The sequence below is a fragment of the Vombatus ursinus genome, unplaced genomic scaffold, assembly GCF_900497805.2.
Source record: "Vombatus ursinus unplaced genomic scaffold, bare-nosed wombat genome assembly UNPS02014792.1, whole genome shotgun sequence".
In the NCBI taxonomy this organism is placed as follows: domain Eukaryota; kingdom Metazoa; phylum Chordata; class Mammalia; order Diprotodontia; family Vombatidae; genus Vombatus; species Vombatus ursinus.
The window spans coordinates 13,019,783-13,043,710 of NW_020954570.1; the positions used below are offsets into that span (position 1 = coordinate 13,019,783).

The 23,928-nt window shown below is 36.8% G+C and overlaps 1 protein-coding gene across 1 annotated transcript in view; it reads right to left on the reverse strand.

Moving 5' to 3' along the window:
* Positions 1-23,928, reverse strand: part of KCNN2 (potassium calcium-activated channel subfamily N member 2) — a 185,642-nt gene that overhangs the window by 137,516 nt on the left and 24,198 nt on the right. Inside the window, exon 3 of the mRNA XM_027869198.1 lies at positions 9,515-9,933. Coding sequence (XP_027724999.1) covers positions 9,515-9,933 — 419 coding nt within the window. The remainder of the gene's footprint in view (positions 1-9,514; positions 9,934-23,928) is intronic.

The window sequence follows — 23,928 nt, forward strand, 5'->3', positions numbered from 1 at the left end:
AAGATTGAACAGTAATCCAGGAAGAGTATTACAATGGGAAGTCTTTAAAAAGGAATGACTCCTCCATCTTGAGCTCTTTTCCTGATTGATGAGCAAGCAGGTTAGGACTCTAGAAGGCTTCCTGTGTGCCCTTCCAGTGGTGGGTGGGGGGAATCCCTACCTTTCCCCAGCAGTTAGTTATAGTAACAAGAGTATGTCTATCTTTGTGATAGGTAAGGCTGAGACTGACTTTCCGGACTCATCTGTCTCTTTTGGTTTTTGTCTCTTTATCTGAACACAGGTAATCAAACAGTGATCAAAGGAGATGGACTTTTCAGGTCTGGCAGCTCCCTAAGGGGTCTGAGTTCTTGATTTCCTCTGTCAGTGCTGGATGGCTTGCAGAAAGTACTCCCTATAACTACCATGTGACAAGAATGCCTCCTGGAGGAGATGAGCCCAAACCATACCCTGGCTTTATAAAGAAAAAAAAATGGACCTGGTATGAGTTGTACGGAGTTTTGTTAAAGGTGAAATGCCTATTCAGTAGTCACACAAAGTTTCATGTTTTGATGCTTTAAGTATCAACCCTCCAAAACAGTATAATATGAATGATGGATTACTATATTGTGCTTAAAGTTTTTTGTCAATTCACATTCATAAGTATTTTGTTTTAAGGATTTCTTTTGTGATGAAGAAAATAAATAGTTGCACTGCCTGATTTGCTTTATATGTTAAGCACCTTTATAGAAGAGAATCTGTTAATCCCTATTAAGGAGACCCTAGACATGACATAAATCTAAGCTTTAAAGGCCAGAGACAAAACAAACAAGTCAGACTGGCCCCAGGACCGAACATGGTCTGTTTGGGCTTAGAACCGGGGTGTCTTAGTAGGAGGGGATGCTTGTTGACCCAGGGCCATAGGTTCTATTCGTGTAAATATTTGATACCCATTCAAAAAATAACCTTCACTGTCTAGAATGTCCTCCTCCCTTCACCTTACCAGTAGACTTTTTTTTGGACTAGATTTATATTAATTTGAGGAACTCTCAGTGAAGTAACTCCCTTAACTAATGTAGATCTGAAATTGTTGTTTTTGTTTTTTTTCAACTAAGTCTTAAAGACTTGACTTGCCTGGGGCATCAAAAGGATAAGTAACTTGCCCAGGGTCAAACAGACCGGTTGAATTCTTATGCATTTGTCATATAATGTTAAATATTAGCATTATTTTTCATATAAAAATAGCGAGCATTTATATAGAACTTCAAAGTTTTACAAAGTACTTTATTCATTTTATCTTCAGAGTAATCCTAGAAGACAGGTATTATTTTTTAAATGAGGAAACTGAGGCAGACAAAGATGAAATTATTTGCCTAGGGCAGGGGTGGGGAACTTGTGGCCTCAAGACCACATGTGACCCTCTAGTCCTCAAGTAAGGCCCTTTCATAGAACTTCATAGAAAGAATTCCCCTTAATAAAAGGATTTGTTTTGTAAAACTTGGACTCATTCAAAAGGCAGCACCCAAGGACCTAGAAGACCACATGTGACCTCGAGGCTGCAGGTTGCCCACCCCTGACCTAGGGTCACACAGCTAATAAGTATCTGAGGCCAGATCCGAACTCAGGTCTTCTTAACCCTAAGTCCAGTACTTGATGCACTGTCACACCAATCTGTCTAGTTGTGTCACCACTATATTAAACTCATGACGTACATGATCTAAAAATCCCAACGATATTTCCCAGTCCTCTGCACATGGTAGATGCTTAGTAAATGTTTATTGTATTTGTAACTTAATGACAAAATACTTTAAAATGCAAGTTTTTCTGTAATAGCTGACATTTGAAATTATAGGAGTGAGGAAATGAACTGCTTATTTCAAGTATAGCCACAAATCAAAGTACAAACAAGACCATATCGGATCACTGAGGCAAAGTATATTTGAATCATTTACATCTCTTACATCATTTGTCAACAATGCAAGATTTGTTCTTGTCAGGACTGAAGAAACAAACACAGGTAACATGGTTCAAATTGAAAAAAAGCAACAGGAAATGAGGCATCTCTAATGGTTGATGTTCATTAAAATAGGAATTATTTTGATTACTGTTTTGTAAATCACAGCTGGCAAAGCAAAATAAAAAAATCATTTTAAAAATGTAGTCTGACATTAATGCATTGTTAGTAGAATTGTGAACTGATTCACCCATCATGTAGTGCAATTTGGAACTATACCCAAATGGCCATAAAACCATGCATACCCGTTAACCTGGCAATCCCACTACTAAGTCTATCCCAAAAGAGATAAAAAACAAAAAGGAAAAAGATCTATAAAACATTTATAGTACCTCTTTTCTACTGGCAAAGAATTGGAAATTGAGAGGATGCCCATCAATTGGCTGAACAAGGTATGGTATATAATTGTGATGGAATACTATTGTGCTATAAGAAATAATGAGCAGGATGCTCTCAGAAAAACCTGGAAAGACTTACGTGAACTGATGCAAAGTAAAATTAAAAGAACCAGGAGAATATTGTACACAGTAACAGCAATATTGTAAGATGATCAGTTGTGAATGACTTAGCTATTCTCAGTAATACAACGATCCAAGACAATTCTGAAGGGCTTATGATGAAAAATGCCATCCATTCCCAAAGAAAGAACTGATGGAGTCTGAATACAGATTGAAGCATACTTGTTTTTTACTTTCTTTATTTTTCTTGCTTTTTTGGTCTATATTTTCTTTTACAATATGACTTAAATGAAAATATGTTTTGCGTGTTACACATGTATAACCTATATCAAATTGCTTGCCTTCTCAATGGAAGAGCGGAAGAGAAGGAGAGAATTTAGAATTCAAAATTTAAAAATGAATATTAAAATTGTTTTTATATATAATTGGGGAAAAATAAAATGATAAATCATTTAAAAAAAGAAAAAAATGTATGAATTCTAAATTGTAGCTCCTATTTCAAATCCTCTCTTCTAATACTTAATGATGAAAAATGAAGAATTTATATTTGCTAGATATTATTAGGTTTGCTATGCATAAAAAGTAAACTATCAAATCACAAATAATTATTGAACTGTTGTTAAGGGACATAAAATTTAATTATTCTCAAAAGAGGTTATTCTCAGACTCCAAATGAAAACTTCACTTAGTGAATTTAAAATCATATGGTATATTATCAATGTCATGCAGTCATGAGGTTTTATGTTCTACTGTGGCTTAGGAGGACCCACAGTCAGGCCAAAAAATAGGAATCTGACTAGTTGATCATATGGTACCAAATTGAGTTTCCTAGAAGCAAATACATTATTTTTTATCCTTATATGTCCTTAGGCACAAAAGCAATCATTTTATCTTCAATATAACATTCAAACAATGCTTAATTCATATACTGCAGAGGGGATAAAACTTATCTAAGTATGCATGTTTCTCTCCCACCTCAGATAAATCTAATTGCATAAGACCTAAGGAGCAATGAAGGAATTTTCCTAAAATTCCACAATAAATTTATGAATAAGTCCTTAAATAATTTGATAGGATTTTAGGACCTTCGCCATTGGATAAAGGCATCCGAAACTATACAGGAAACATTGCAAATAGTTGATTATCTCACACAGAAATGAAGCAGCTCATTCAACAATGAAGGATTTCAGGCTCAGAACCACTTAGTGGAGGCAGACCCCTTTGCTCATACCAGAGTGGCAAAGGTGAGAGTAGGTTTCACCACCACCCTATCTTCACCCAAATGACCATGTTCATTGGAGCTCCTGGACTAATAACAGACAATTCATCTAGCCAGGAACAGAGATATACCCTGGGAATAAACAAAAATGTGAAGAAGGATATGGAGTGACAGTCGCCTTAGGGATGAGGCAGATTCAGGGAGTGTAACCCTCCCTGGTGGAGAGCATCATTGGTAAATGACTCAAGAAAGGAGAGATCCCCGGAAGCTAACTGAGCACTTCATGCAGCAGATTAGTTGTACCCAAAGGTACAACTACATAAGGACTACACAAAGAGCTTTCAAGCCCTGCAAGTCTCAGAAGATGTATTCTCTTTTGCCACATGTGTATTTCATATATGTGCCTTACTACCACTGTTCTTTAAGTATGAACCCACTCTTTCTATGGATGATGTTGGTATTTGTGGGAGACTATGCCTTTCTTGTTAGGGAGGAGGAGAAGGTTATACCAACTGTTTTTACTATGCCATATTATTAAATGCTTTTGATAAAAGTTTATCCTGCTTACTAATTTATTGTTAATGGGGAACACAACATTGGGAGTTCATGAGCTAAAATAGTAGGAATAATCACTAGGGTCCTAGATTTACTCCTAGAACAGAAGGTAATAGCCACCTTCTGGGAATACAACCCATCAGTGCAAAGTGCAATTTGGAGATCGTTGTAAGGCCTTGGCCCAGGACCTACTTGAGTTCCTTGTACATTTTCAGGCACCCCCGGAGAGATGCTTTATCTCGTACTCTCTCTTCTTGAATATCCTAGTTTTTCAGGGATTCACTATGGAAAAATTAGTATTTTTTTCTTCTTTTGTTTTAGACCATAAGAAGAGTTGGTTTCCTTGTGTGTTTACTTTTTAAGTCAGACTAATTTTGTTGGCATAGGCATTCAAACAAAAGTTAAGTACTAACATTTGTTGTATTTCTGTGTCCATTATAAGTATTACAGCTAATGTGAGTAGTATGGGTTTTACATCCCTAAAATACCAGCGTCTAGGGAATTCTGTGCCTCATTCATGTTATTTTTTTTTCTTTTTTACTTTTGAGCAGATCTAAACTGCTTGCCTTATTGTGGTATGACTCCAGACAGTTTTCCTAAGATTCTTATGGGCTGCAAGTCCATTGGATAAGGTTTGCCTGTTAGCTGAGTAATAAATCCCAAGGGCTTAATAGCTTTTTTGGGGGTGGCTCATAGCTCTTTGGTGCTTTTCGGTTTTCCTTTCAAATTTACCTACTTGTCCTACTGAGAACTGAATTAGGAATTCTATTAAGGATCATTTGGGGAAATTTCAGGAGCTCTATGGTGCAGGAAACCAGAGGAAATTTTTGTCTGCATCTTCACTGAGATTATCTTGTGTGTTAAAGAATCTTGAGACATTTTGGTATAACTGGTGTGTGAAGGAACACCGGGAGCTGTTTTATCCTAACTTCCAGTTATATTACTCTACATGCTAAAAAGAATCATGGATGATTTTTTAACCAGAAAAGTATGGATTCTCACCTGAGGGTGAGGGTGTATGACTTCCAATAGACCCTAAATCTCTATGTTTTCTGTGAGCTCGGCAGGGACCAGGGATTCTTTTTATAAGAGGAAGCTCGATTTCTTTTCCTTTCTTCATTCTTCACTATCTTGTTTGGGGATAGCCTTTGCAAATACCAAAACAGATGGTGAATGATAAGAACTTTGTAAAATTATATTTATTAAGTTGTATCACCATATATTTCTCAACCAAATTTCTTGAAAAAGCTGTTAACGCTTACTGTGTTTCTACTTTTTCTCAATCCTTAACTCTCGGCAATTTGGATTCTAACTTCATCACTCCACTGAAAGACTCTCTCACCAAAGTGAAGATATCTTAAAGACCAAACCTGGTCTTTTCTCAATACTTATCCTTTTAAATTTATCTGCCACATATTCCCTCCTCTCTGGTTTTTTTTTTTTTTTTGCAACATTACTCTCTTACAGTTCTCCTTTACTGATTCCCTTACTGGCTTATCACCCACATCACACCCTTAACTGTGAGTGTTATACAACATTCTGTCCTAGGACCTTGTTTTCTCCTTCATACTCTCCTGGTAACCTTATCAACTCTTATAGGTTTAACTATCACCACAATCTAGATGATCTATTTATATCCAACACTAGTCTCTCCCTAGAACTTCATTCCCACTTCATCGATTGCTTATTGGACATCTTAAACAGAATATTCTAGTAATATCTCAAGCTCAACATCATCAAAACAAAATTCATTATTTTTTCCTCCAAATTCTCCCCTTTTCCAAACTTCTCTATTTCTGTCCACAACACCACCATCCTTCCAGTCTCCCAGGTTGGCAATCTCAGCATTATCCTCAACTCTTCTCTCCCTCATCCCACACATACAATCAGTTGTGAAATCTTTCTACTTTCACTTCCGCAACATCTTTCAAATCCAACCCCTTCTCTTTACTCACACAGCTACCACCTTAATTCAGCCCTCATTATCTTTCACTTAGATTACTGTAACAGCATAACTGGTTTCATGCAAGTCTGTATCTCTAGCCTAGCTGCCAAAGTAATTTTCAGAAAGTGCATATCTGACCATGTGACTTCCCTAGTCCACAAACTCCAGCGGCTTCCTAGGACAAAACATAAACTCCTCTGTTGACGTTTGAAAGTCTGGCCCCAATCTTTCTTTCTAACTTCATCATACCTTATTCACTACCTTGCATTCTGCTTTTCAGCCAAATTAGCCTTCTCACTGTTCCTCACATAAGACTCCATCTCTATCACTTTTCTCATCTCTGGAATGCATTCCCTCCTTTTCTGTGCTTCATACAGTCCCCCTCTTCCATTTAAGACAAAACTCAGTCATCATCTTCTTCATCAAGCTTTTCTTGATCACCTTAACTGCTAGTTGGCAGTTCTTTCTCTCCCAAATTACGTGGTATTTGCTTTGTGTTTATTCACTCTTTACTTTTCTTTCCCATTAGAATGTAAACTCCTTTAGGCTGCTTCAATTTCAGTCACTTTAATGTCAAGCAAATACAGGGCCTGGCGCACAGCAAGCACTTAATGTTTATTAACTGATTGTTTTCTGAAGAATTGTTTGTGATTTCTCTAAGACTCTCTAATAAAAGATTTGAATTGAGATTTTGCAAATTGATTATTTTCAAAGGAATCCTAAAGAATTTTTTAAAATACCTGAGCTATAATATGGAAATAGGTTTTACATGATTGCACGTATATAACCTATATCCTATTGCTTACTGTCTTAGGGAGAAGGGAGGAAAGAGAGGGAAGGAAAAAATTTGAAACTCAAAATTTTATTTTATTTTTTTAAAAACATATTTCCACATTAGTCATGTTGAGAAAGAAGAATCAGAACAAAAGGGGAAAACCACAAGAAAGGAAAAAAAGAGAGAGAAAATAGTATGCTTTGATCTGCATTCAGACTCCATAGTTCTTTCTCTGGATGTAGATAGTATTTTCTATCATGAAATTCAAAATTTTATAAAAAATGAACGTTAAAAATTGTCTTTACATGTAATTGGAAAAAATAAAATACCATTAAAAATTTAAAAAACCAAAACAAAAGTGAGGTACCCTGCCAATCAATGAGCAATAATTATATATCCTTTTAGATAGCTTTAAGATTAAACATTTATTAAATTTTTTAAAAATACCTGAGTTATGAGAGAAGTGCTTTGTCAACCTGAAAAAACTTATATAAATTTGTTATTATGATGAGAGGCACCAGTGAAGCAGAAAAAAATTAGTATTGTAACTAGAATACCATAGCTTAAGTCTGGGCTCCATCACTTATTAACTGCGCAATGTTGGGAAATTGAGTACTTAACCTCTCAGTGACTCAGTTGTTCTTCATCTATAAAATAGGGAGAAGTGCTTACTAATATTGCTGCTATTAATAAAGAATAACCATGCCATACGATACACAACATTTAGTGTACATAGTTATGCTTGGGGGACATGATTTGGCTTATGTTTCTAATTAAAAAGTTTTTATTGAATAGTAGAAATAACTCTTGAATCACGCTATCTCCTAACACCAGGCACTGGCTTTCCACCATGCCTGGAACTCTCTTGCTCCTCATCTCTATCTCCTAGATTCTCTAGCTTTCTTCAAGTCTCAGCTAAAATCTCACTTTCTACAAAAAACTTTTTCTAGTCTTTCTTAATCTTAGTGCCTTCATTTTGAGATTATTTCCAATTTACCATAGACAGACAGATAAATATCTACAGAAATATCCTGTTTGCATATAGCTGTTTGTATTTTGTCTTACTCATTAGACTATGAGCTCCTTGAGAGCAGGAACTGTCTTTTTGCATTTTTTCTGTATCCACAGCATTTGACACAATGCCTGGCATATAGTAGGTGCTTAATAAGTGCTTGTTGATTGACTATGAAACCACAAGGATGGCTATAGGATTATTTTTAAAAATTTCTTTTAAAATCTCACTATGGCGATCTAAATAGGAATATACTATATCTTAAGAAGATAGGCTCTAAAAATAAGAGAATCCTTTATTTCTTCAATTTTTAAGGTCTCTGGATCATCACAAAACAAATAGAATTAGTTTTCATATACTTATTTCTTTTGTCCAAAAAATTTTACTTTTGGTCCATCTAACATAACTAAAGTTGAGGAAGAATTCAGAAGTATTTACACTTGACACTATATCAGTTTTTCTCCTTGCAAAAGCAGCAACAGAACATTATTTCTAAGCTATCATCAGAGGTTTTCCTCTCAGTAAAGATTTTTCATTTTTAACATTAGCATACACCAGTCCTCTACCTCAAAACTTGACAGCATTCCAAACTGCAGTCAATAAAGAGACACAAAAAAACATAAATCTCTTTAGATACTATAGTCAGACCCTATCAATTTATTGACACCAGGCATAAATGTAGGAAGTTTAACATCATTTTTCCTAGATCACTGTTGGCTCTCCTTCAAAACAAAGGAGGAACAAAGAGACAACGGTATTGAGCCAAAAGATGTAGGCCCAGACTTCTAGTGCAAAAGACTATCAAACATCTGAGGGCTTAGTTACCTCATCTTTACAATAGGGCTAAGATCATGTCTGTTTGAAGGAAAAGGACTAGATTAGATGATTCAAATTATCCTTTAAGTCTATGATTTTGGGCACTTCCTAGAGACAGATGTCCTTCTACCAATCTCCTAGATTTCAGGGCTGACCTAAGGTTTCTAATCTAGCCTAGATGAGGAGGAGATGGTCCTTCTGGATGGGGTTGTTCTCATTTATTGGGAATCAGTGAGCCTGAAAAGGATTTAACTTGGGTAAGTTTTCTATAGGACATGCCCACAGTGGCCACAAACATTGCAGGCAGAATTGCAGTGGTGTGCCTGGGATCATGGGGACTTGGGATGACTTAAGACTTCTATTAAACTAGTATTTTCAGTGAAAATCAAATTTATATATTCCATAGCCATAAACCATGGCACAAAAAGCAAAAGTAATCCTTGACCTGAAACTCCATGTAGAGTAAATGAGAAAGAAAACACGCATACATTCATGATGACATTATTCTAAACCACATAACCAAACAGAAACACCTTGAAAGCAGGTTTGCTCTAGGCATTTAAAAAAAAAACCAAAACACATACCTAGTATTAGAATCAGGAAGAAATTATTTGAGAGAATGTCAGGTGTCAGGAACAACAAAAGAAAGGCTAAATGTGCCTGAATCCTGGCACCTAATTCTTGTTCCTTTTTAGAAGGAAACAATAGCATACTTAATATTCTCATGGAAAGAAATTACCTTACCTTTCACAGGCTCGGACAGTCCATGCAGCAATTATCCATAAGGAGATACTAAAAACCAACAGTACAGTTCCTGGACATATAGTCATTAAAGTCTTCATAACAAAACGCGTGTTGAAGTTTATTTTATTAAGAGCTCCAATGCTTCTAGAGGAGGCATCAGTGAAAAGTTTGCTATGTAAAAGCATAACTCTGGCAATAAGATAGAGTCTTAAGAACATTGGTATAGACAAAATGATATCCACGTCAGCAGTTGTTGTGGATGAGGTATAGGAGAAGGCAAGCCGGGCTGTCCATGTGAATGTATAATTCCCAGGGATGGGATGAATAGCACACACCAGTATTTCCAAGCAGATGAAAAAAATACGCTCATAAGTCATGGCTATTCTCCAGTCATCTGCTCCATTGTCCACCATGAACAACTGAAAAATAAAGTAGGAAAAAAAAACATCTTTAGTATGAAATAAATGGTCTACAAGTACATATTTTTAATATAAATGAGGTGATCATTAGCAGAGTTCCAGAAAATTGAAATATCAATTTTTAAAAATATACTAGTCAAATAAACTACTTTTGGAAATGGCTTTTGTCACAAATGAGTAAGGATGAATACAGAGGTAGGATATCTGCTTTGATGGCAGTTGTCTGGTGTGGCAGGGAGCTAGATTCAGAGCAAGAGAAGCTAGATCTGAATTCCGTGTGAGGTTGGGAAAGTCATTTATCTTTTCAGTGCATCAATTTCCTCACCTTTAAAAGATAAAGAGGTTGGAGTAGATGACCTTTAAGATACATTCCAGGTCTAAATTTATGATTCAATGAGCCTGTGATTTTAGAATTGGACAGGCAACAAGCACTTACAATATGTAAATAACTATGGTAAGTGCTGAGGATACAAAAAAGGCAAAACAAACAACAAACAAAAACACTCTCCTTTCACTCAAAGAGCTCACCTTCTTGTAGAGAAGACAACATTAAAATAACCAAGTGGATACAAGATACATACAATGTAAATGGAAGGTAATATCAGAGGAAAGGGTCAGTGTTGGGTGAACGAGAAAGAGGATATTTTGTGCACTTCCACTCCCCTTTTCCCCTCTGCTGCCTACCTCCCATCTCCCCAAGCAGTTCTCTCTCAGGGACTTCGCCGTACTCTCTTCAATAGGCTTGTCCGTCACTCAAATGCTGGAATCTGAATTAGCTTGCTATGCCTAACAAGTCCTATAGTGTATGGCTTTTTCCTCAACCAACTCCAACACATTTCTTGTATAGCATGATATCATTTTATCCAACGACTTGAAGCACTCTATTTCTTTCCACCTTGATTAAGTTAGGTTATTCTCACTTTGTTTAATGCTTTTGATTGACAGAGCAAGCATTTATTAAGTACTTCTATTTCTATTTGTCAGGCACTGTGTTAATCACTGGGGATACAAACATAAACAATAAAACAATCCCTGCACTGAAACATCTTACATTCTAATGGAGAAAGATAACATAAAAAAGAGTGTTGGAAAGTGGGGTAGGAATGTACCTGCACAGGGTCAGAGTCGGGAGATGGTGGTCAAATGACGTGGAGCCCTGAGCCCTAGTAAGACAAGGAAAAATCTCACCTGGCAAAACTGGGGGGACTCAGGGGATAAACTCCAAGTTTTCGGTTTCCAGACATACAGATGGAGATGGAGATGGTGTGATAATAGAGTCATAGTGCAGAGATGGTGGGGAAGTGTCATGGATCCCTGGGCCCAGGGCAAGACAAGGCAAAAGTTCACAGAAGTTCTCTCAACTAATAAGATATCAGGGCTATACTATCTTGTTAAGTGCTTTAAGTGGAGGGGAAGGGTAGGGGATGATTGATTTATTAATTTGATTGACCCCACCCTAATATTTCATAGTATAAAAAGTTTCTAGTGAGTTCTTCCATAGTTGGTCCCAATAAGGAAAATCTTTCCCACCTTGGAACCATTCTTCTTCTAAAATTGCATATATATTTGACTTCTTGTTGTTGCTCAGCTGTGTACAACTCTTCATGACTCTATGGACTTGTCCGTGTGGTTTTTTTGGCAAAGATACTAGAGTGTTTCGCCATTTCCTTCTCCAGTGTGTCCCCATTTTACACATGATGAACTGAGGTAAATAGGGGTTAAATGACTTTCCTGGGGTCACATAGCTAGGAAGTATCTGAAGTCTCCACTTCCAGGCTCCACTTCACTGCCTACCCCCCTGCTCCGCCATATACATTATCTTGTCCCTGTTAAATCTGTGATTGGAATGGATAGATTGTTTAGTTTTATTTTTTCAGAATTATGGATTTCATTGGTGTAGGAAGCTCCCAATGAAACAACTTCCTCTACCACTAGAGTCAGTATCTGCTCTGCAATTTATGTTCTTAGAGAGCTGCCTGAGGTACTAAGATGTTACATGACTTTCTGAGTTAGGCATCAATATGTGTCAGAGACAGATCTTGAACTCAAGTGTTCTTGATTTGAAGGCCAGAAGTATTCATTACGATCAGCCATAAAGGTTAATACATATTATGCTTCAGCTTTCAAAAGTACATTTAATTCCCCATTGAAGTCCCCTTTCCTTCCAAGCCCAAGTCAATGGTACTTCTTCCAAAAACTTGTCCTGATCCATTGATCTTCTGTCTACCTCTACTTACAGGGTTCTCTTCCATCACAAATTCCAGATAACAATTTGATTGGACATTTTCTTTGCACTTACTACCTTCTATCACTGTAGTGTATCTCATATATTAGATTATAAGTACCTTGAGAGGAAGGTCTGTGATTTATCTATTTTTGTGTACTCAGTCAAACAAGCATTTTTAACTGCTTATTACATGCCAGTTCAGTTATTTAGTTGTTTTTCAGTTGTGTCCAACTTTTGTGACCCCATTTATGGTTTTCTTGGCAAAGATACAGAGGCCAGATTTGAACTCAGGAAGATGAGCCTTCCTGACCCCAGGCCTGGCACTCTATCCACTGCACTACTTAACTGCCTCACAAATGCTGGACCACGTACAATAACTTGGTCCAGAAAATGATCCTTGCCCTCAAAGAGCTTACATTCTCAAGGAATCAATATTCATATAACTATGTATATGCGAGATTTTTGTTGCTGTTTATTCATTGCTCAGTTCTGTCCAACTCCTTGTGACTTATTTGGAGTTTTCTTGGCAAAGACACTGGTGTGCTGTTTCCTTTTCCAGCTCATCTTACAGATGAGGAAACTGAAGCAAACAGGGTTAAGTAACTTGCCTAGGGTGACACAGCTAGTATCTGTGGTAGAATATGAACTCAGGAAGAGGTCTTCCTGACTCCAGGTATGGCATTCTTATCTACTTTGCCATCTAGCTGCTCTATATGAGAGATTATATATTCACAAAATCTCTTGTATATGTCCCTATCTCTCCTGTGACATAGCCACTGCTCTGATACAGGCCCTTATCACTTTGCCTGGATTATTCCAATAGCATTCTGGTTGGAATTCTTGTCTTAAGTCTCTCCTTACTCCAGTCCACCCTTCACTCAGACGCCTCAGTGATCTTTTTTTTTTTTTAATGTTAAATATTTTATTTATAAATACATGGTTTCAGTGACTTGGTAAAAATGTTTCTTGATGAATACGATGCTATAATGAAGTGATTTGGTTGGCTAAATGCTCATTACTCATCAGAAAATCTGTGGCCATTGGGACTAACACATAGAAATCCAAAATCATTCAGAGGCCAAATCTTTAAGCAAATACGTCCTCTGATTAGTCCACATGGAATAGGCCCATAGTACCTAGAATCTGTAGAATTTTGGAGATTATCATCCTCCAGCCAAACATGACCTCTTGGTACAAAATATAGCTTTTAAGGTAATCTTATGGGTTGTGCAGGAAAACTTTATCTCCTTCCAAGCCAGTTACTCTTTTACAAATATTTGATTTAGGATCACTTGGACTTTTGTCAATTATAATGTCACCTCTTTGGATAGCATAAACATGTCGGCTAAGATTTTCTGCAAAGACAATGTCAGAATTCTGAATTGCAGGTTCCATTGATGATCCAGAACACATGACAACACCACCAACGTATTCAAAGGCACAATGAGCTATACAGCCATACTGAAGATTATAGCCAAGAAGTCGAAAGGTTTTTCCCAGAATATTTCGAAGTATAGTTCTATGCAGACTTGGACACCACTGGCCTTCCTAACGCCAGCTCTATAATACTTTCAGTTCTTGTTGTAGTAACCCCAGAAAGCCACATGGTAAAGTTTTCTCAAAACACAGGTGGGCAATCCATAATTTCAGGGAATTGATTGATCTAGTACAATATCCTCATTTTTAGCGATGAGGAAACTAAGGCCCAAAGAAGTAAAGAAATTGGCTGGGCCCAGCAGGCATCCACAAGTCCACAAGACCTGTTTGGCATTTAAAATCCTTCATAATTCAACCCCTTCCTACAAAATTTTCTCATGCTTTACTCCCATCCAAATTCTCTACAATCCAGCAAAACTGGTCTTCTTGCTGTACCTCACATAACTATCTCTCATACATATTACATATCTCTAAGTATACATTATATACACATATAAAACATATATCACACATATATCTATATATTATATACACACAATATATATTATACACACTCATAATATATAATGTATGTATATATACATTATGTTAGGTATATATGCATAATACAGATTTAGTGGTATATAATATATACATATGTATAGTAATTACAATGTGTAGAAATATGTATATAATATATAATGTATTATCCATATAACACACATTTAGATGAGGGAGAGGGAGGGAGGAGGGGAAAGAGAGAGGGAAAGGGAAAAAAAAGGGGTGGGTGAGGTACCACAAAGTGGCCAATTTTGCTGTATTGTATGATACCTGGATGGGAATAAAGAATGAGAAAACTTTGTTAGAAGGGGTCAGGTTATGTAGGGTTTTAAATGTCAAACAGAGGATTATATATTTAATGTTAGATAGGGAATCACTGGATATTCTTGAATAGGGAAGAGTCAGACTTGTGCTTTAAGATCATTGAGGCAGCTGAGTGAAGGATGGACTGGAGTAGGGAGAGACTTCAGGCAAGAATTCCAACCAGAATGCTATTGCAATAATCCAGGCAAGGTGATAAGGGCCTGTATCAAAGTGGGAGCTATGTCAGAAGAGAGACAGGGACATATACAAGATATTCTGTGAATATAGAAATGACAATACTTGGCAACAGATTAGATTCATGGGGTGAATGTAAGGGAAGAGTCAAAGATGACACCTGAATTTTGATAATCTTGGGGGGATGGTAGCGCCTTTAATAGTAATAAAAGAATGTATGGGGCAGTAGGGAGGGAAATAATAAGTTTTGAGTTTCATATGTCCAAAAGACAGTTAGTTGGTGATGTGAGAGTGGAAGTCAGGAAGAAGCTTAAGACTAGATAAACAGATAATGAGAACAATGAGCTGTAGCAGAGATAACTGAATACTTGGTAGTTGATGAGATCAAAAAGCAAGTATAGAGGGAAAGAAGAGACTTAGGACAAAATCCTTGAAAGACATCCACAGTTAGTGGGTGTGACCCAGAGGAAGAACCACTAAAGGACACAGCACAGTCAGATAGGTATGAGGAGAATCAGGAGATAGTAGTTTCATGAAAACCTAGAGAAGAGAGATGGGGCCATCTTCAGTCATCCTGATGTACATCTGGCCACTGGACCCAGATGGCTCCAGAGGAGGAAGTGAGGCTGGTGACCTTACACAGCCCTCCCTCACTTAAATCCAATGCACTTACAAGTCATAGCATCCTCCTCCTCTTTGACAACAAGGGACAAAACAACAACAGAAAAGAGACTATTCAGCATGTTCTGTTCAATGTGTCAAAGGTTTCAGAAAGTCAAGACTGAGAAAAGATCATTAGAATTAGCAGTTGAGAAATCACTGGTAACATTGGGAGAGCAAATCTTAGTTGAATGATGAAGTCACCAGACAGATTACAGAGGGTTTATTAGAGAGTGAGAGGAGAGGAAGTGGTGGCACTAATTGTAGACAATTCTCAAGGAATTCAGCCACAAAGATATCGAATGATAACTAGTGAGAATAGTTGGATCAAATGAAGGTCTTTTAAAGATGGAGGGAGGAGGTGTCATAGGAATGATTGTAAATAATAAGGAAGCAGCCAGTAGATAGGGAGAGAGAGAAGATTAGCAAGAAAGTAAGGGTGATAATGGGGTTTATCTGTCAGAGAAGCTGGGATGGGGTACAGCAAGGGTTATGTGTGTATGTCTGCCTTGGTAAGGAGAAGGACATCTTCATGTGAGATGTGAAGGAGGAGCTGACTGAGTGATATGAGAGGAGGAGGAAAAGGGGAAAAGAGTGTGCTTTTGAAGAATGGTCTTAGAAGGTGGATTTTGAAATTAACACTGGAAGTTTGAGGAGGGATGAAAAGTTTGTAATAGTGACTGTGGTGAGTGGAAGAGCAAAGCAATTAGGGAGGTTTAATAGGATTGACTCGCTATATAAAGGGTCTAGTTGCAAATTATAACATATTTGCAATGGACTTAGCCAGCATGGTTTCATTTATTTTTAAATATACATCATTAATTAGTAGCCACTGAATGTTGTTGCCAAGATGGACCTCACTATTCTAAATCCTTTTCTACAGTGAATTGCACTATGGCAAGAATTTAAGGCATTTAAGCAGTAAATCCTAACATATTTTACTAATTATTGTCTCACAGAAACCTATTTATGTAGACTCAACATGCATTCACAGTTTATATCTAAACTTCATTTCCAAAATCTCATTGTTAGGCAAAGTCAAACCATCACTAGGACCTTGACCACCACTTTCCCTCAGACTACCATGATGAAGTCTACAACCTTGGGCCTTCCTTAAGAGAAGCAACACTCTCCAGATCGTTGACCTTTCTTCCAGCCCAGTCCCTGCAGCCATCATCCAAAGAATCAACCCTATGGATATGCAACCTGGTAACTGCTTTTGTAAGTGTCTGCGTCATCTCAATAACCACAATTACTAATGACCTGAAAATAAAATTGTCATCAAGGTCCTCAGCACTATCAAACATCAGAGATGGCTATGGTTTTACCAGTGGAAATAAGATTAAACAAGATGCATTACCATCGGCTTTGCCATTGTACTCTAAGCAGTATTAGGATTTTTCATCTTACTTGTAGTTAAAACCTACCACATGTATTGTCTCCCCCATTAAAATGTTAATTGGTTCAATCAATTCATATAGAACCAACACAGATAAAACCTGATTTTGCTATCAGAAAAATGTAGATAGGGCCATTAAGAGAAATTGATAGATGTTTTCCCCAGTGTCTGTCTTTCTTTTTTTGGATGGGCGATAGGGGTTAAGAGACTTGCCCAGGGTCACACAGCTAGTAAGTGTTATGTGTCTGAGGCTGGATTTGAACTCAGGTCCTCCTGAATTCAGGGCTGGTGTTCTATCCATTGTGTCACCTAGCTTCCTGCCCCACCCCTTCCAGTGTCTTTATTCACATTCCTCCTGCTGTCATTTCTTTCCCTTGGCCTCTCTTAGCTTTTCTCTTTATTTAGTTATCTATTTAGCTATTGTTAAAGGAAGACATATGTATATGCATACATATGTAGGTATATATGTACATATCTACATATATCTTTCCTGCTTTTGACTTGCTTTTTTACTGCCGTTTTACAAACTAGGAGCAAAGAAAAACAGGAAAAGGAAGGAAGAGACAATGAGATTTTTAAAAATAATATGTCTTGATTGACCTCTTACAGTCTGTTTTAGGTTCCTTTCTAATTCCTTTAATCCTGTGTCTTTCCTTGAGCTCTTCAAGTTCTTCTACTTTTGAGCTCTTGGTACAAGAAAGTATGTGGGAAAAGATCAGATTCAAAGCAACTCAAATGGCAATCATAAAAACCACAGCCACTTATGTTTTCATAGTATTTTAAGGCTTACTTCCCTGATAGTAATCATATTTGGTAGGTTATTTAAGTATCATTATCTGTATTTTGTAAACAAGGAAACTGAGGTTCAGAGTGGCTATGTGGCTTGCCTATGGTCACAGAGTTTGCAAATGTTGGATAATGGGTACAAATAAGAAGAAGTTATATTATGTTGAATACAGTTAACCTCGGTATACAATCATCCCACAGATTCATTTAAAGCTTTTCTTTCCCACCAAATTGTTGTTAATAGCCTCCCCGTTTCCTTATGGCAACGTAAAAATTTACTGGGGAAAAAGAAAACAAACAGCCCTTTATTACCAATGAAGGATTGTTATTACTACAGAATAAAATTTCATGACAATTTTTTTCCCTTAAATAACACACCAATATGCTATTGTGGAATTGGAATTGCATCATTTTAAGATTGAGGGGAAAAAAACGTAAGTTAGAACTGGGCAAAAGAAGCAGCAGTATGAATAGAAATGAAGTATTATGGTCACTAAGGGCATTTTTTAAAATTTAAAAGTATCTATGCTATCACAAGCTATTCAAGATGAATAAATCTTTTCTATAATACAAATACTCATCTCATTTCAGGATCTTTTAGTTCCTACTTTAGAAATATTTTCAAGTTTATATTCAAATTGAATGTCATCAGTGTTATCATGCATAGATAAGAGTTCAGGAAGATTGGAATAGACCAAGATGATATCTCCACTCTCATGCCACCCCCTCTCAAAAAAACTTGGTTATAACCATCAGTGATTTTTTTCTCAAAATCTGCATAGCATATTTGCCATAATATTGCCTGTCCTCTAGTTTCCTTACACACCAGAGAGTAAGAGGAGTGAATGCCCAATCCCTTTTATGGGTAATGGAGATAGAAAACAAAAAAGATGTTCTGTGGATGGAAGAGCACCAGAATGCCAACAAACAAAAGAGGTCAGATTTAATGCCAAGATTATGTTCGGACTAAATCTTGCCTTTCACCTAGGGATCTCAAAGTACTAAATTCTTTCATAAGTTTAATTTTTGTTTTACAGGTGAAGAAATCAATCCTGGGACAGTATTTTGCTCAATATCACATACCAGGCCAAAGATAGTTATGAAAATTAACTCATGACTAATCCTGTCACTTTCAGTATCAATTCTTTGTAAAAAAAAACTTTTGGATATTTAAGAAATATAAATGGTCTTAGAGATTTATGATGATGATAAGCTTCTAAAGTTAGCCCTGAGACCTAATTGATCTCAGAATTCCAGAATTCCCATAACAGCATAACTGACAGGTAGATAGCCAACATTTGCCAGACAAAATCTAGGGAAAAGAAACCTACTATCTCTCCAGGCAGTCTACATTGCATTTTTGGATAGCTCCAATTATAAGGAAGGTTTATTTATGTGAAACCTAAATTCGCCTTTTTTGTTTCTTCCACCCATTACTCCTAGCTCTTCCCTCTGAGGTCATACAGAAGTAAAATCCCTCTTCCACGTAGCAGTTCTCCTTTAAAGACAGCGATCATGTTCCCCACATCCCCAGTCCCTTCAAATGATCTCATGACATGAGGCCCTTTATCATCCTTAATGCTTTCCAGTTCAACAATGTTCTTCCTAAAATGTGGCATCTAGAACTGAACACAGTACTTGAGATGCGGTCTGATCAGAATTGAATGTTAAATAAATCAATGATATTAACATTAACCCTAATTACATTTACATAGTGCTTTAAAGTTTACAAAGTTTCAAATCTGCTATTTTGATCCTCATGACAACCTTGTGAGGTAGATGCTATATTATCACTATTTTACAGATGAGGAAACACAGGCTAAGAGAGACTTGCTCAGGTCACATAGTTAGTACATGTTGGAGTTTTGATTTGAGTTGAGATCTTCCCAAGTCACTATATTTATTATACCACAAAGCCTCAAATTTTAAAAAATGATTTTCTAAACAATTATGCCAGAATGCATATATCTAAACAAGTATGATTCTTCAAAGTAGTCACTTTAAAGTTTATACAATATTTCCAGTTTTGCAATTATTCAACTCCCTTGCTCTTGGCTTCAGATGGCCTTACCCAGGCTTATCCGTCATTTTATTCATTGGTACGTAGTTGGCTTCCTTTCCTCTAGACTCCTCTATGTTCTATCCTCCATACAGCTGCCCAGTTGATATTTTCACAACACAGACTTACCACAATACCGCTCTCCTCCCTCCCTCATACACACCTTCAAGAATCTTCAGGGTCTCCCTTATGTGGACTCTAGTATAAAATCCAAAATCCTCGGTATGTCATTTAAAGTTATCTTTGTATTTTTATTTGCTACCATTCCTCTTTAAACACTCTCTATTCCCAATAAAAAGGCCTGCTAGCTCTTCCCCATACCCAACGTTCTAAAGTCCTCGGTGATGCTGCACAAGCGGTCTCCATATCTGGAATGAACCACCTCCTCACTTGCACCTAGATTCCCTCAAAGCACTGATCAGGCACCACATCCTTCACAAAGCTTCTTTTGATCTCTCTCAGTTATTAGCAGCCTCTCTCCCTTGAAAATACTCTTCATTATCTTCTACATACTTTGTATTTACTCACATGTATATGCTGTATTCAACATACCCCCTTCAGAATATCAGCTTCTTTTGGGCAGGAGCTGTTTCATTTTTGTCTTTGTATTCCTGTTATATAGCACACCACCTTGCACAGAGCAGGCTCTTAATAAGTGGTTATTGAATTCATCAGAGTTGGTTGTTTTCAAAAATCAGATCCTTCAAAGTGCTATGACATGTTACAAGCTCTGAAAATCATTACTAAAGAAAACATCCAGGAATATTCTTAGTGACAGCACAGTATTGCCCTCTCTTCCACATGATAACTTTGACTGGACCAATACTTACCTGAAAAATGAGGCAATGGAAAGAGTGTTGGGCTTGGAGGCAGAAGGCCTGGCTTCAGATCCTAGTTTGCTACTAATCACTTCTGCAACCTTTGGCATGTCATATTTAAATTCTCTGGGGTTGGACTGGATTCTATCTCTAACATCTTAAGATCCTTGTGACCTAAATAAAAGCAATTATGGTACCTTTTTTTTTTAAATAAAAAGGTCTCATTAAACATTTCACATACTATAAATGTGTAGTTTAAATAACAGTTGAGAAAAAACAAGTAATTATGACATAAAATTAAATTTACCTATTTTTTCAGTTATGAATAACACTCTCCTGCTATATTTCAGCACCACCAAAAACTGGCCTGACGTGTCATCGTCATCACTACAACAAGTATTTACATAATATTTTAAGGTTTACAGATCACTTTACATAGGTTATCTCACTTGGTCCTTACAACAACCCTGTGAAGGAGGTACTATTAGTATCCTCATTTTACAGATGAGGAAACTAAGGCTGAAATAGGTTAAGTTATTTGTCTAGATTCACCGAGCTAATAAAGTCTGAGGCAGAATTTGAACTCGGGTCATTCTAATTTTAAATCCAGAACTCCACCCATTTTGCCAACTAGCTTCTCTATTCATCATTGTTATCACCACCACCACAGTGATATCAACTCCAATTTATATAGTGCCTTAAGGTTTGCAAAGCACTTTCCTCAGGACAAATCTGTCAGGTAAATAGTACAAGTAATTTTTTTAACCTGAAATTGTGATTTGGTTGGCATAGCATAGTCCAACTAAGAGAAACAAACAAATCTTATTCTCATACAGATCTGCAACTTCTCTGAAACTATTTGTCCGAAAGAGTTGCCTGGGTACCCTGAAGGATGAATAGCTTGCCCTGGGTTTACACAACCAGTTTTGTCAGACATGGGAGCTGAACCTGGAGCTCTTGTCTCTAAGTTCAACACTCTGAAGTGTAAACTGCCTAATCAAGCAAAGTCAGAGCTGGAAGGCATCATAAAGATCACCTAGGCTAAGCCTATTATTTTACAGATGAGAAAACTGAGACCTAAGAAAGCTGGAGTGACAACCCACAGTGAGTTCATTGCAAAGGCCAAACTGAAAGTTGTCTCCAAATTCCCAGTTCCCTGGATTGCACAGGATTCACAATGCTAGTGTCCTTTTGGGAAACTGACAAATCACACACACACACACACACACACACACAGAGTTATAATAATAATATGGCTGTTTTCTTCAAGAGGTCTTAATTCATCATCTGAAATGAAATTATTTTCTCAGTTTCTTAAAAATATCATATTGCCTTACATATTCCCCTAAAACAAATCCTGAGTATGAAACAGGTGAATTTTTTTCTTTCCTACAACCCCTCACAGCTAGCATGCTTCATAATGCAAGTAAATAGAATAAATAATTTGCCAAATTGCTATTGGAAGTCAAAATACTGAACTTAACAAAATATAATTCATTTTGTTAGAGTTAGACAATGTGTGAACTACAAAAGTTACTAAAACATAGCCACTGCTCTCGAAGGAGCTTTCAAACTCTTATGGTGTTCTACACACAATAGACAGTAAAAAAAAAAATCCTTGTTTAGCCTATGGAAAAGGAACAAAGAATAAAGGAATTAATAAGAAAGTCTAGCTTATAGTTCAGAGGAGTGGAAAAAAGAATAACTGATAGTAGAACAAAATATCTATTCATTCATTTTTCACACAAAATGAGATTCATACCTATCTTTCTATTCTTACGTATCCTAGCCTGGTGAGAGGTAGTGTGGTATTGTAGAGAGAGGGGTGTCCTTGGAGGTAAGAAGACCAGGGTCCAAGTCTAGCTTCTGACCCATGTTATCTGTGTCACCCTAGAAAGTCACTTTAATCTCTCATTGCCCCAGGAAGCTCTCTAAGACTATAAATTACCAATGAGTTGCCAATCTATAACTGCATTAGTAGAAGCTGTTTCCATACTGGAAATTCCCTATACTGAGAGAGCCCTTTACAGCAGTGGAATTCAATCTAGACTATAGCATTAGGATTGGGACTGGATTTATGATTTCACTGATATACAAATCTTTTACTATATAAGAAAGCCTCATATGAACCACCTCATGCTACCACCTCAGTTTAAGAACTTATCTTTAACAGTATTATAACCACAATATTATAAAAACAAACAGTTTAGTAAGACTTATGAACCCTGATCAATAAAATAATCAAAATTCTAGAGGACTGATAAAGAAAATTATTTACCTCCTGATAGAAAGATAATGAACTAAATATGCAAAATGAGACATATGTTTTTGGACATGTCCAATATAGAAATTTGTTTTGCTTGTCTATGTGCATTTGTTACAAGGGTTTCATTTTTCTTTTCTTTTCTTTTCTTTTTCCCCACTGGGGGTTAGGAGAAAAAGGGAGAAAAAAAATTCTTAATAATTAAAAAATAAAATGTATTTTTAAAAAATAAAAGGAACTTATCTTTAAGGACTTATAGCCATTTGGAATTTATTATTTATAGGCAAACTCGTATACCTGAATGATGGATTTAAAGTTCAAATTCTGCCTCTGCCACTTAGCAAGTCACTTCACTTCTCTAGGGACACAGTATCTTCTTCTTTAACAGTGCTTCTTAAACTGCGGGTGGGGGCCCTATATGGGGTCATGAAAAATTTGGCAATAGTAAAAGGTATCTGAACGCTCAATGACCAAAAATTAACTAAAAATCAAACACATAATTTATTACTCAACCTCTGAAATAATGAAAGCGGCTGAGCAGCCTCACCTGATAGGGTCCTTTTACCACTTGCCATAAAGCTGGGTAAAACCCTATATAGGTGTTAATCTCCCTGTTCCATAGTTGCTAGCTACTCCCCATCTGCCAATGCTAATTAAACTTTTTATCTTCTAGCCTTGCCTCTTGATTTATTGATCTTAAATCAAACCTAGGTGGGAGGAATTACCCTCCAGGAAGATCTGGGCTGAGGAATTTCCCAATAGCTCTTACAGTCTAATGGGGGAGATAACATGCAAACAACTAAAACATGCAAGAATAAAATCAGGAATAATCCCAGGAGAAGGGATAAAGACTAAGATAAAAGATGACTGGGAAAAGCTTCTTGCTAAAGGCAGAATTTTAACTGAGACTAGAAGGAAAGTGGGAGGTAGAGATGAGGAAGGACGCATGGGGACAGTCAGGGAAAATTGCTGAGAGTTGAGAGATGGAAGGTTGTGTGCCAGGAACAGCATGGAGACCAGTTTCACTGGATTTTGGAATGTGTGGAGGGGTGTAAAAGTTAAGAAGACTAGAAAGGTAAAGAAGGGTCAGGTTTCAAAGGACTTCGAATGTAAAAGGATTTTATATCTCATCCTGTAGGTAACAGGGAGCTGCTGGAGTTTATGACAAACATGGTGTAGTTAATACAGTAGAACAGCGTTGAGAAAGATAAGGAAACAAAGGTCAAAAGAAAGAAAAAAAAAGGACATGGAGGTTTAAAATCAATCAGCCAAGAAACATTTATAAAGCACCTATCATATTCCAGGCAT